At 42.4% G+C, this 15,155-nt stretch overlaps 1 protein-coding gene across 2 annotated transcripts in view; it reads left to right on the top strand.

The window, feature by feature from the left end:
- Positions 1-14,376, top strand: part of GORAB (golgin, RAB6 interacting) — a 41,500-nt gene extending 27,124 nt beyond the window's left edge. For both annotated transcript variants that reach the window (XM_033959908.1, XM_033959907.1), the window contains one exon: positions 12,414-14,376. In XM_033959908.1, the coding sequence (XP_033815799.1) occupies positions 12,414-12,888 (475 nt within the window). In that variant the 3' untranslated portion in view covers positions 12,889-14,376. The remainder of the gene's footprint in view (positions 1-12,413) is intronic.
- The last annotated feature ends 779 nt before the right edge of the window (positions 14,377-15,155 follow it).

Genomic DNA, 15,155 nt, shown 5'->3' with positions numbered 1-15,155 from the left:
CCCTTCTTCATCCATGCAACAATATTGCTGTTGCATTCTTTTAAAGCTCTCTTCCCTCCATTTCCAGTCTTCTACTCGAGGCGTGTTTTACCTGTTCCTTCCCTTCTTCATCCATGCAACAATATTGCTGTTGCATTCTTTTAAAGCTCTCTTCTCTCCATTTCCAGTCTTCTACTCGAGGCGTGTTTTACCTGTTCCTTCCCTTCTTCATCCATGCAACAATATTGCTGTTGCATTCTTTTAAAGTTCTCTTCCCTCCATTTCCAGTCTTCTACTCGAGGCGTGTTTTACCTGTTCCTTCCCTTCTTCATCCATGCAACAATATTGCTTTTGCATTCTTTTAAAGCTCTCTTCCCTCCATTTCCAGTCTTTTACTCGTGGCGTGTTTTACCTGTTCCTTCCCTTCTTCATCCATGCAACAATATTGCTGTTGCATTCTTTTAAAGCTCTCTTCCCTCCATTTCCAGTCTTCTACTCGAGGCGTGTTTTACCTGTTCCTTCCCTTCTTCATCCGTGCAACAATATTGCTGTTGCATTCTTTTAAAGCTCGCTTCCCTCCATTTCCAGTCTTCTACTCGAGGCGTGTTTTACCTGTTCCTTCCCTTCTTCATCCGTTCAACAATATTGCTGTTGCATTCTTTTAAAGCTCTCTTCCCTCCATTTCCAGTCTTTTACTCGTGGCGTGTTTTACCTGTTCCTTCCCTTCTTCATCCATGCAACAATATTGCTTTTGCATTCTTTTAAAGCTCTCTTCCCTCCATTTCCAGTCTTTTACTCGTGGCGTGTTTTACCTGTTCCTTCCCTTCTTCATCCATGCAACAATATTGCTGTTGCATTCTTTTAAAGCTCTCTTCCCTCCATTTCCAGTCTTCTACTCGAGGCGTGTTTTACCTGTTCCTTCCCTTCTTCATCCGTGCAACAATATTGCTGTTGCATTCTTTTAAAGCTCGCTTCCCTCCATTTCCAGTCTTCTACTCGAGGCGTGTTTTACCTGTTCCTTCCCTTCTTCATCCGTTCAACAATATTGCTGTTGCATTCTTTTAAAGCTCTCTTCCCTCCATTTCCAGTCTTTTACTCGTGGCGTGTTTTACCTGTTCCTTCCCTTCTTCATCCGTGCAACAATATTGCTGTTGCATTCTTTTAAAGCTCTCTTCCCTCCATTTCCAGTCTTCTACTCGAGGCGTGTTTTACCTGTTCCTTCCCTTCTTCATCCGTGCAACAATATTGCTGTTGCATTCTTTTAAAGTTCTCTTCCCTCCATTTCCAGTCTTCTACTCGAGGCGTGTTTTACCTGTTCCTTCCCTTCTTCATCCATGCAACAATATTGCTTTTGCATTCTTTTAAAGCTCTCTTCCCTCCATTTCCAGTCTTTTACTCGTGGCGTGTTTTACCTGTTCCTTCCCTTCTTCATCCATGCAACAATATTGCTTTTGCATTCTTTTAAAGCTCTCTTCCCTCCATTTCCAGTCTTTTACTCGTGGCGTGTTTTACCTGTTCCTTCCCTTCTTCATCCATGCAACAATATTGCTTTTGCATTCTTTTAAAGCTCTCTTCCCTCCATTTCCAGTCTTTTACTCGTGGCGTGTTTTACCTGTTCCTTCCCTTCTTCATCCATGCAACAATATTGCTGTTGCATTCTTTTAAAGCTCTCTTCCCTCCATTTCCAGTCTTCTACTCGAGGCGTGTTTTACCTGTTCCTTCCCTTCTTCATCCGTGCAACAATATTGCTGTTGCATTCTTTTAAAGCTCGCTTCCCTCCATTTCCAGTCTTCTACTCGAGGCGTGTTTTACCTGTTCCTTCCCTTCTTCATCCGTTCAACAATATTGCTGTTGCATTCTTTTAAAGCTCTCTTCCCTCCATTTCCAGTCTTTTACTCGTGGCGTGTTTTACCTGTTCCTTCCCTTCTTCATCCATGCAACAATATTGCTTTTGCATTCTTTTAAAGCTCTCTTCCCTCCATTTCCAGTCTTTTACTCGTGGCGTGTTTTACCTGTTCCTTCCCTTCTTCATCCATGCAACAATATTGCTGTTGCATTCTTTTAAAGCTCTCTTCCCTCCATTTCCAGTCTTCTACTCGAGGCGTGTTTTACCTGTTCCTTCCCTTCTTCATCCGTGCAACAATATTGCTGTTGCATTCTTTTAAAGCTCGCTTCCCTCCATTTCCAGTCTTCTACTCGAGGCGTGTTTTACCTGTTCCTTCCCTTCTTCATCCGTTCAACAATATTGCTGTTGCATTCTTTTAAAGCTCTCTTCCCTCCATTTCCAGTCTTTTACTCGTGGCGTGTTTTACCTGTTCCTTCCCTTCTTCATCCGTGCAACAATATTGCTGTTGCATTCTTTTAAAGCTCTCTTCCCTCCATTTCCAGTCTTCTACTCGAGGCGTGTTTTACCTGTTCCTTCCCTTCTTCATCCGTGCAACAATATTGCTGTTGCATTCTTTTAAAGTTCTCTTCCCTCCATTTCCAGTCTTCTACTCGAGGCGTGTTTTACCTGTTCCTTCCCTTCTTCATCCATGCAACAATATTGCTTTTGCATTCTTTTAAAGCTCTCTTCCCTCCATTTCCAGTCTTTTACTCGTGGCGTGTTTTACCTGTTCCTTCCCTTCTTCATCCATGCAACAATATTGCTGTTGCATTCTTTTAAAGCTCTCTTCCCTCCATTTCCAGTCTTCTACTCGAGGCGTGTTTTACCTGTTCCTTCCCTTCTTCATCCGTGCAACAATATTGCTGTTGCATTCTTTTAAAGCTCGCTTCCCTCCATTTCCAGTCTTCTACTCGAGGCGTGTTTTACCTGTTCCTTCCCTTCTTCATCCATGCAACAATATTGCTGTTGCATTCTTTTAAAGTTCTCTTCCCTCCATTTCCAGTCTTCTACTCGAGGCGTGTTTTACCTGTTCCTTCCCTTCTTCATCCATGCAACAATATTGCTGTTGCATTCTTTTAAAGCTCTCTTCCCTCCATTTCCAGTCTTTTACTCGTGGCGTGTTTTACCTGTTCCTTCCCTTCTTCATCCATGCAACAATATTGCTGTTGCATTCTTTTAAAGCTCTCTTCTCTCCATTTCCAGTCTTCTACTCGAGGCGTGTTTTACCTGTTCCTTCCCTTCTTCATCCATGCAACAATATTGCTGTTGCATTCTTTTAAAGCTCTCTTCCCTCCATTTCCAGTCTTCTACTCGAGGCGTGTTTTACCTGTTCCTTCCCTTCTTCATCCGTGCAACAATATTGCTGTTGCATTCTTTTAAAGCTCGCTTCCCTCCATTTCCAGTCTTCTACTCGTGGCGTGTTTTACCTGTTCCTTCCCTTCTTCATCCATGCAACAATATTGCTGTTGCATTCTTTTAAAGCTCTCTTCCCTCCATTTCCAGTCTTCTACTCGTGGCGTGTTTTACCTGTTCCTTCCCTTCTTCATCCATGCAACAATATTGCTGTTGCATTCTTTTAAAGCTCTCTTCCCTCCATTTCCAGTCTTTTACTCGTGGCGTGTTTTACCTGTTCCTTCCCTTCTTCATCCATGCAACAATATTGCTGTTGCATTCTTTTAAAGCTCTCTTCCCTCCATTTCCAGTCTTCTACTCGAGGCGTGTTTTACCTGTTCCTTCCCTTCTTCATCCGTGCAACAATATTGCTGTTGCATTCTTTTAAAGCTCGCTTCCCTCCATTTCCAGTCTTCTACTCGAGGCGTGTTTTACCTGTTCCTTCCCTTCTTCATCCATGCAACAATATTGCTGTTGCATTCTTTTAAAGCTTGACTAACTTCTCCCTACAAGCCTTAACTGCTAGCACAGTTGTGACTTCTTTTTGGCATTTCAGAGCATTTTGTTAAATCCCAAGTTCCAGCTATTGTTCTGGAGCAAATCAAATGCACATGGTACTTTGTCCAGACAGTTTGAAAGTTGTGCATCACCACCACACTTTTTCCCCCCTGTATTATAGCCTTGTTTTTTTTGTAGGAAGTGGCTGTCCCGCAAAGGTTATAGCTGTTAGTGAGAAAACCGATTATGAGTTTTTAAAATCAATAAAGAGACAAAGTCTTGCTATTATTCTTGATACCAGTTTGACATATTGCTATTATGCAACATATCTATCATTCACAAATTATCCATTCACAAATTATCCACTGGCAAATGTCACTCCTATTTGGGCCATTTTTCCTTGTTGAAATGAAATGAACGCCTGTGGTTTGGTGGTTTCGTAATTGCTTCCTGTTGCTTCTGTCAGTGCAGAATGCTTTTTTTAATTGTTAATTTTTTAAAACAAAATCCAAGACACATTCTTGCAAGGAAAACGACGATAGGAACAGATACAAGTTATAGATTGTTTGAGAGTTTCTATACTGCTACTAATGACTGGGGGGTCAATTCAGAGCGGTTTACCTGGGCTTCTGCAAAGGTGTTACACTACATGAGCTTCTGTGCTACAATACAGCAGGGCTGCCCAATTCCGGTCCTCGAGATCTACTTGCAGGCCAGGTTTTCAAGATATCCACATGCATGAGAGAGAGTTGCATACGAAGAAGGCAGTGCAGGCAAATCTCTCTCATGCATATTCATTGTAGATATCCTGAAAACCTGGCCTGCCAGTAGATCTCGAGGACTGGAATTGGGCAGCCCTACCATACAGAGTTACAAAGAGCTTCTGTGAGGTGTTAACAATACATGGGCTGTATACTGAAATACACGGAGCTCTGTGGTAGTGTTACAGTACAGAGTTATTAATATCGGCATGCCACATTGATCATCCTACTTATATGTTTATTGAGCATGTGATATACCGCTCCCGCATTTTACTGACCGAAGCGGTTTACAATGAAACACTTCAATATTGAAAGGAACTCCATAGAACATATTCAGATAGGAAAGGAACGCCATTGAATATGCACGTTTATACCAAATCAATCGTCCTACGTATATACACATATAGACTAAGTTTATTATTGCAGCTAACTACACGATATTTATACACCTCCTAAGGAAGTTGGCCATTTCAACTATTTACACGCATCCCTGAAAGTTCTCGTTTCCTCTCTCTGTCAACTTCATAAAGAGTAGCCATGGTGCAGTCAGAAAGTTCCATGGATGCAGAAAGAAGGGAGTGGTTTATCTTAAGTTTGGTGCTGGACCTAGTCCTTTTGTTTCCCTCCACGGTGATGTAGGAAGTAGCCATGTTGTGGCACAGCTTTTGTTTTGAAATAAACAAGCTTGGTTTTATATTTTTCGCTCTTGGAGTGCTCATTGTCCAATTCCATTTTTCTTTGTTTGTTCTTGAACCTGTGGGTTCTGGTCCTGTTGGACTTTTTGGTGTTTGTATGGCCAGAAGAGCCACCGCCAAAACAAACATCAGTATTGGCGATCTGCAATTTACCTGTGGAATTACCTTGTGCTCGGGGATGATTCATTATTGGAATTTTTAGAGTACTGATAACTAAAATTAGCTAGATATGCTGACGATACCACAATTATCATCCCTTGTAGTACAGTTTTATCTGATAGTACACAAATTATAGAGTCTGTTTTGAACCTGATGGATTCCTGGATGCAGGAATTTAAATTGAAATTAAATCACAAAAAAAACCTAAATTCTTTTTTGCTTCTTCACAAAAGACCATAATAATAATAATAATAACTTTATTTTTGTATACCGCCATACCCAGAAGGCGGTTCACATTGGTTAGAACAAATTACAAGAAGTTACATGCCAAATTGATCATAGAGTTGCGAATAGCAAGGCGAAAGAAGTTACAAATGGGTACATACCAAATTGATCATAGAGTTGCGAATAGCAAGGAGAGAGTAGTTACAAGTGGTTACATTCCAAATTGATCATAGAATTACGAACTACAAGGAGGAAGAAGGGGGGAGACGGGGGGGAGAAGTTTCGGTAGGAGGGAGGAGGAGGATTGAAGGAAGGGGCATTGGGACTTTAAGGGTCTTGCTCTCGGAATAGGTGGGTTTTAAGTGTTTTTCTGAAGTCGAGGTAGTTGTGGGCTTTGAGTACCATTTGGGCCAGCCAAGGGTTTAGTTTGGCGGCTTGGAAGGCATAGGTTTTGTCAAGGAATTTTTTTGAGTGGCATAGTTTTAGGGAGGGGTAGGCGAAGAGTTGGATTTTGCGGGAGGTCTTATAGTTGTGGTTTAAGGTAAATTGAGGGGTGAGATAATAGAACCATCACTCAAGATAAACACTTCATCCTACAAGATATGGTCAACTATTAAAATTTTGGGTGTCGCTTTAGATCGACATCTCACCATGAAAAACCAGATTGATGATGTAATCCATAAGGGATACTATTCTCTGTGGAAACTGTGTACTATGAGATGTTACTTAGAAATTGCTGCCTTTAAAATCCTGGTTCAGTCACTGTTGTTGAGTCTTCTTGACTTGCAACATCATCTATTTGTCAAGTACTAAGAAAAACATGACTAGGTTAAAACTGATTCAAAATACCGCAGTTCGATTGATTTATGGCTCGAAGAAACACGATCATGTGACGCCTTTCTATCAGGAGTTACATTGGCTCCACGTGGAAGCTCTTATTATTTTTACCTTGGGATGCTTATATTATAAAGTTGCTTTTGGTTCAGCCCCCTTATTATCCAGCAGACGGATTCTACTTAGCATCCCATAAGAAAAACAGGAAGGTCACATCCTCTGTTCATTTTTCCACTTATTAATGGATGTAAAAGTAAACTTTACTTTGAGCAGCTCATCACGACAAAGATTTTTGATACCTATTGTCTACAACAAGCTCTTATGAACAGTTTAGAAAACGTTTGAAAACTTTCCTTTTCTCAAAATCTCTGAACTTTGTAAACCGCATCGAACTAATGATTACGCGGTCTAGAAATCTGGTGTTATGTTACGTTAGATAGATAAGAACAAGAGCGCATATAACTTGAAACTGTGAGATAATGCTTTGGGTGATTTGTATTTTGGACTTCTTGCACTATGTCAGTTGTATCTTCTATTTTTTTTTTTTAATTTAATTTAATTTTTTAAAAATTTTTTATGAGTTTTTCTTCATATAACAACAAGTGTGTCATAAAGATTCATACAATTATCTTAAGTATACACTTGATATATCTATAACATATTGTACATACAATATATCTTATATAATCCTTACTATAATTTTAGACATCATATAAAAATTTTTTATAATGTTATCAACTATTATTCAATTATGAATCCCTTTCCCTCCCCTTATTTTGTTAATTGCACACAATATAACAACTATTATAATAATTTATTTATGTATTTATGATAAAGAGAATAAACCACCCCCCCTCCTTTATCCAGTATCTTATTATGGGAAAAATTTTTATCAATCATTACAAAAATCTGTTAATGGTCCCCAAATCTTTTTAAACTTATCGATATACCCTTTTTGTGTTGCAAATGTACGCTCCATCTTATATACATGGCAAACTGAATTCCACCAAAAATTGTAATTTAATCTGTCATAATTTTTCCAATTATATGTTATTTGTTCAGTTGTATCTTCTAAATGAAAACCTAAAACCTAAAATTATAAAAGTTTTGGTGCTCCTTTCCAATTCGAAAAGTTTGTAGGGAGCATAGCAATGCCATAGTTTCTTTTTACATGTGTTTTTGCCGTCTTAAAACTCTAGAACATGTACTGTGTATGCTAAGGTGTCTGATTTCTCCAGTGTTTCTCAAATATGTCAGCTTCAAGCAGAGATGGAAGTTATTTTAAAGAAACACACGATGATAATGTTTAATATTTTCAAATACCATTCTGCTATACTGCTGAGAGCAATATTGGGAGCATTTCATGATTTGCCGTGTATGAAAATTAAATCTGGAATCTATTTAAGCTTTTTGCAACTGAGCCTGTGGAAGATGCAGAAGAAAAGCCTTCCCATACTGTTCCAGAAGCAACATTAATCAAGTGACTATTTTGGCAATGCGTTGAGGAGTTTTGAGGGAAGGGAGAAGGATGGTGATGAAGGGTAAAGAAGAAACTATTCCCCTGTGAGAGAGCATGAAAATGTTCTTTAGAGGAAGGAAATTAGATAGTCTGGGACTGCTTTCTACAGACATATATATATTCTGTGTGTGCGTGTATAAATATATTATATATATATATCTAATATAATAAAACGCTAGGCCGCGCATGCGCACTTCCTATGCGTCCGCCGGTTTTCTGTGAGTTGTAGCGACCCATAGGAAATGCGCATGCGCGGCTTACAGTCTGGCCTGCTCCCTGTTGAAAGACGCAGCGGTGGCTACTCTCACGATCCCCGCCTGCGTTCCCTCCCTTCCTGTAAGTTGGCCGTCCCCGCCGCCGTTGTTCCCTTGCGCACCAGTGCTCCATTATTGCTCTTGGCGTCTCCCTTACAGTAACTTTGCCGTCGCCGCGATGTAGGGACCCGCAGGTAGGAGTGCGCATGCCCCTACAGTACTCTCTCCGCGCTCTCTCTTCCTCCCCCCCCCCCCCCCCCGAGGCGGATGTCGACTGCGGCGGCCCGAGTCGGATGTCGGCCGTGGCGGCCCGAGTCGGATGTCGGCCTCGGCGGCTGCTGGTTGCGGCAGGCCGCGGCAGCCAAACCCGGAAAGCATTTTAACATAAGTAGGGCATGGAGTTCAGGAGGAAGGTATGGGGGGGAGGAAAATACTGCACAGGGAAGTGGAGTGGGAGGGAAATGCTGCAACACACGGAAATGGAGGGGCAGAAAAGGGGTTGATGGACAGGAGAAGAGGTGCTGATGAACAGGGAGGGGGGCAGAAAAATGAAGACAGGCCTACTGCTGGACAGGGGGAGCAGGAAGGAGGTGATGATGGACAGGGGGAGGTAAAACAAAGGGAGAAGGGCTTCTGCTGGATAATGTGAGCAGTGAAGGGGTGGTGGAGGACACAGGGGAGGTAAAAGGAAGGGAGAATGGACAGGGGGAGCAGGCAAGGGGTGGTAGTGGACAGCCAAGGAAAAATAAAAAAAGACAGACAGAAATACAGAAAGCGGCTAAGGAGAGAGAAAAAAAAATAAAGACAGACACACACACATATATTCTAGCACCCGTTAATGTATCGGGCTATAAGACTAGTATATATATATAATAAAAGGCTAAGCGCGCATGCGCTTTTCAAAAATCGTGATTCCTGGTGGCGTGAGGTGTGCTTCTGTATCACACCTCACGGCGCCTGCGCTAGCTGGAGGCGCGTGTTCCAGAGACTCCTCCCTCCCGCTGCCGCTGCTCTTCAAAGCGGCCTGCTGAGGTTCGCCAGCCGCTGTAGCGAACCTCGCAGGCCCTTCCCGATGCAGATAAAAAAGGAAATCCAGGTAGGACGGAGGCTGCGATCGGCAGCGACTGCTGCTACTCCTCCAGCCGCCTAGCTCTTCTCCGTCAGCCCCGGACGGCAGCCCCCTCCACCCCGTCCTGATCACGAGGGAGACCGTGCAAGGGGGAAGGGGAAAGTCAGGAAGCGTCTCTAGCACCCGTTAATGTAACGGGTTTAAAGAGCTAGCACCCTCCCCCCCTTTTCTTTCTTCCCGCCCCACCCCACCCCCACGACCCACCTTATCCTACTCCCCAATTTCATCTTCTCCGCTGCCTGCATCCCTGCTCATTTCAATACCTAACTCTATGCAATTCTGTTCAATTATTACTTAACTGCATATAACTATATTTAATTAATGTGAACCGTAATGTAACGATGCATGCAATTTATATTTAATTAATGTAAATCTGTTCAACTAATTCTTAACCGCATGTAATCCATGTTTAACTAATTTGAACCACCTAGAACTCACTGGGTATGGCGGTATACAAGAATAGTTATTATTATTATATATATATATACAGAGAGAGAGAGAAAATATGAATATATACTGTGTGATTGGTTACACTGGCTCGATCATTCCAGGAGTGGGATGCGAGACTGCTTCCACTAGCCCCTGGACACCTACAGAAGGATGGGATGTCATCTGACCTCTGACTTTATTTTAATTAACGATCTAGAGGAAGAAATAATTATGTACCAAACTGTCGTGCTAGTGCTGGGCTCACTGACAGATGCTTTTGCAAAATAGATAAACATTACAGATGAGATTCAGTGAAGACAAGTGTAGCATAGTGATCTCTAGGCACAATATAAACTCAATGTACTGTTCTGAATCACTTTCACAAATACTACAAAACTCTCTGCTGGCTCAGGGAGCCATATCGCGATCCTATAACTAAAATAAACGATGATGGGAAAAAGCTTCCTTTAGTCTGAAAAGAGACTCCCTTATTTGCTGCCTTGAGGGGTAAAAAACTATCCCCTACAGGATTTCCGTAACCTGCATTTGTACTGTGCCATTATCCACCCAAGTAGGCCTGGATAGTTTATTAACATACCTGGACTCTCACATCCACATTATTGGCTTACTGGGATTTTTTTTCTGCACCTCTTTCTGAAGGCCTTTACAAATCCCAGAGTCTCCCGTCTTCTAAAGTACTGAATCTGTAAGGCCTTTAGTTTTATTAAAGCAAAAAACACACTCCACAAACAACTGCCACAACCTAAACAAGATACTACAAAAAAGGCAGAATAGTCAAAGGTTCAAGAGAGGGGTCGCTCAGAGGAATTGTAAAACCCTACCACTCTAAACAACAAAATATTTTGTAAATGTAAGGAGCCCTCAGTGTGAGCGAGCAGCCACGGGAGACCAGCTCCAACGCTTCACAAAACAGGCAGAGGGAGAGGCAGTTTTAGCAGGCAGGAGCAGAAGGTATCCCTCCTGCCAGTTTGGACACAAATCCAAATGGTTCCTTTGCCGCTTTGACGAAAACATCTGAGCGCGTGGTGGCGTGTGCTTAGGCTTGTGCGTCAGATTGCGAAATCGACGGCAAGGGACTGAAGCCTTGCTGCTTCCAAAATGTAAAGGCTTTTTCAATGTTTTAGTCAGGAGTTTGGGATGGGGGTGTGAGGCCCACAGATTTATAATGAATTTGGAAGGTGGTGATTGCCAGTGATGCCTGACCTTAGGTGGCTTCTGTTAACATATATATATATAGATATAAATAATAATAATAACAACTTCATTTTTGTATACCGCCATACCCAGGGAGTTCTAGGCGGTTCACATCAAGTAAACAAAATTTAATAAGAAATTACAGTAAACTATATTTACAAGTAATGAAGATATTGGAACAAAATTTAACAAGAAATTACAATTGATCATAGTTACAATTGATCATAATTACAAGCAATGAGGTGATGAAGGTGAGCATGCGAGGGGGGGATTGAGTAGGTCATTGGAGTTAGTGAGATGGGGGAGATCAAAAAGAGGGGGGTACCGGGAGAGTTGGGTCGTTTGAGGGAGGGGTGAGAGAAAAGGAAGAGAGGGGATTAGGGATATTGAGCGTGGAATAGATGAGTTTTGAGTATTTTTCGGAAATCAAGGTAGGTGTGGGCCTTGAGCAGAATTTGGGCTAGCCAAGGGTTCTGTTTGGCTGCCTGGAAGGTGAAGGTTTTGTCGAAGAACCTTTTGAGGTGACATAGTTTTAGGGAGGGGAAGGCGAAAAGCTTGATTCTGCGGGAGTTAATTATACTTTTGTTAGGCCAGTATTTATAAGTTAATGAGCCTATTTGTATCAACCGACTCTCTTTTGGGATCATTTTTGTGCATGTTAACATTCTCACATATTACCCAAAGCTTGCTTTACTAAATGGATCAGTGTATATGTTAACTGCTTGCTTTAATCTTAACACTCAATAGTAGTTAGACCTAGAGGTGGGGGGGGGGTGAGAAAATCTTTACCATTTTATATTTTAGATCAATATTTTTAAATAGAATGTTTGACTAAATTTTAGGTTCTTCATCTAAAATTGTGCTCTAAAAGACATCCAACTCTATGAACGATTGCTATCTGGCCATCTCCTATTAATGTAGACCGCTAAAGAGCTCATTTGTAACATAATATAACAATAAACCTGCCTAATTGTCATCATTGATCATACCTTCCACTCCTCTCTGTATTCTGATCTCTTACTGACAACAGGTTTGTTTTGCCCCATCCATTTCTAAAGCACAATAGGAATCGACAAGATCACGTGTCTTATTTTTGGCCTGTTTTATGAACCGCTTTACCATATCATCTTAGCCAGAAAAGAATCACACATTTCATTTACGGCCTCTTTGAAGACTTACCTCTTTGAATTATCATTTAGCAACCACTAAAGTGATTGAGACCTGCAATGGGGGTATCAGTTTGAATGCATGAATGGACTTGACTTCTTTTGCCTGAATGGATGTGTTTTTCTATTAATTTTACGGCATTCTGCTTTTAATTTTTCTCGACTGATAATTTTGTGAAACATTCTTATATCAAATTAATAAAAGATAAACCATTATAGATGAGCGTAATCACTTATTGTATTTTGTAATTTTTTTTGTCGTCTTTCTCGCAGGAAGCGGTTTGATAAAGCTGAAGTGGAGTACATAGCAGCAAAGCTGGATCTGCACAGAAAGACCGAGGTCAAGGAACAGCTGACAGAGCACTTGTACACAATCATTCAGCAAAATGAACTGCGCAAGGCCAAGAAGCTGGAGCAACTCATGCATCAGTTAGATGTAGATGCCGACGAGGAGACCCTCGAACTGGAGATAGAGGTGGATCAGATGCTCCAGCAGCAGAATGCGGAAAACGGAAGACAGGCTGGTGCCGCAGAGACGGCACCTGAGAAACTTCCCCCGCCAGTGGAGGAAGAGCAAGCTCAGCAGACAGCAAAAATGAAGGAAAGGGACCCAAGCTGCTCTGTCTTGGAGCACCTTGTGGACAATTCTGTCAACAACTGTGTAAGCCCTCTTCAGACTGATGACAAAGATCAAGAAGCAACAACTGCATTGAATGAGGTTAAAGCCGAATCGGTTATGAGTTCCTAGTATCTGTACACTCCACACACTCGGTTTCGTCTTTATAAATTAGAACTTTGAATTCATTCCACACTTTGATAAAGTAGCCAGTGGGATAAGGATATCTCTTGTGGCCACAGCACTGCACCTGATACCTCTCTCTACCCAAGGCAGGAAACAGCTAGTGGTATAGGTAGCACTGCAGGAGTCCTGTCTTTCCAGCTATGGAATAAAGACATTTCTGATGACCATAGCCATCCATAGGTCCACATGTTGCCTCTTTGTAGCCTCAGTAATTTGGGCATTTTCTTACACATTGGTTTTATTTTACTTTCTGATAAAAAAATTGGTGTCTCTAGTGAAGAGTGGACGGTGTCAAGGTAGAGTGAAATCTGGCACCCAAGTAGGTAATGATATTTGATGTAGGGTTACCATATGGCTCCAGAAAAAGGAGGACGGATTGAGATATCCAGGTTTTACTTCCATTGAAAGCATTGGAAGTAAAACCTGGATGTCTCCATCTGTCCTCCTTTTTCTGGAGCCATATGGTAACCCTAATTTGATGGCACCAACAACATAGAACCTAGATCGGGGTGTCAACGTCCCTCCTCAAGGGCCGCAATCTAGTCGGGTTTTCAGGATTTCCCCAATGAATATGCATGCAATCTATTAGCATACAATGAAAGCAGTGCATGCAAATAGATCTCATGCATATTCATTGGGGAAATCCTGAAAACCCGACTGGATTGCGGCCCTCGAGGAGGGACTTTGACACCCCTGACCTAGATTGTTTGGTTTTCTTAGCATAGATGGTGCGTCTTCTATTGCCTAGAAAGGTTCCAAATTGGCACTTTACACAGAATTTTTTCAAATCACTGTCTATACTGTTTTTTGTTTTTTTTTGGTTTTGCTTTCATTTTTATGCATGGAAACGTAAAAGACCTGACGGATCAAGGATGTTGGAGTCTCATACTGCAGAGGCCAAAGCCACTGCTTAACTGATGGGTCTTTGCAGAAAGAAAAGTTGGACCAGACGGAACATCCTGGGATACACCACCAAAGAAATAGATCAATGCTGAAGCTTCTCACTTGAATGCAGGATTCTTCAGGACCCAAATTTACCAAACTGTTTAAAAGCAACCAGCCTATTATCTGTGGGCTGTAGAAGTTAGTGCAACGATTTTACCCTTTGCAGAAAGGCAGAGGAGAATGTACTGAGGACTGTTTAAAGCAATGCACAGAGATAGTCATCGGTGTTGATGATGTTCCTTGTATCCTACACATCTCCGTGTTTCTGAAACACGTGCCATGGAGCCTAACCACCACTAAGTTCCACTCAGTTTGTAGCATTTTTCTAATCATTGTAAGCCGCATAGAACTTCACGGTCCTGCGGCATATAAACTGTTATTATTATTATTTGAATGCATGGAGTTAGGGGATTCAGATTCATTACTGTGAAAGTGCTCCTCTTGGTAATAACGGCTTAACCCTTGAGAATAAATGAGCTTTGGACATTAGTTTCATATTCTTTATACCTTCAGTTCTTCCATAACTGGATAGTTCTCCAAACTCGCCCAAATCTTTACTGAAAGTGGTAGCAGAGTTTGACATTAACCAATATATAAATACAGTGGTACCTTGGATTACGAGCATAATCCGTTCCAGGAGCATGCTTGTAATCTAAAATGCTCGTATATCAAAGCAAGTTTCCCCATAGGAAGTAAGGGAAACTTGCTTTGATATGTTCCCACCCCAAACCTTCCCCCCCCCACCGAGGCCAGCAGCGCTGCTCCCCCCCCCCCCGAGAACCGGCATTGCTCCCCCCCCGAAGCACCCCCCCCCCCCGTGAATGGGCACCCTCCCCCTCGCGATCCAGCACCCCCCCCGCCGCCATCATGCACCCCCCACCGCCACCTGAGATCCCCAACCCACCCGAACCCTCTTCTTACTTCCAGTGTAGCCTCCGCATCAGCATCGCCGGCATGCGCGCATGCTCAAGGCCTGGCACAAGAAGCAGATTTTCGGGCACAGAACATGCTGGTGCCGATGCGGAGGCTACACTGGAAGTAATAAGAGGGTTCGGGTGGGTTGGGGGATCTCAGGTGGCGGCAGGGGGGTGCCCGATGGCGACGGAGGGGTGCCGGATCGCGGGGGGGGGGGTGCCCGTACAGCGAGGCAAGCTTGGTTTACGAGGCACCAAATTTGCGAATGTTTTGCTCGTCTTGCAAAACACTCTCAAACCGGTGCACTCGTAAACCGAGGTACCACTGTACTTCAGATTTTCTTTCCAAGGCTC

Source organism: Geotrypetes seraphini, chromosome 10 (assembly GCF_902459505.1).
Source record: "Geotrypetes seraphini chromosome 10, aGeoSer1.1, whole genome shotgun sequence".
Taxonomy (NCBI): Eukaryota; Metazoa; Chordata; class Amphibia; order Gymnophiona; family Dermophiidae; genus Geotrypetes; species Geotrypetes seraphini.
The sequence above is the reverse complement of the archived record's forward strand: the minus strand, read 5'-3'. Positions and strand labels throughout refer to the sequence as shown.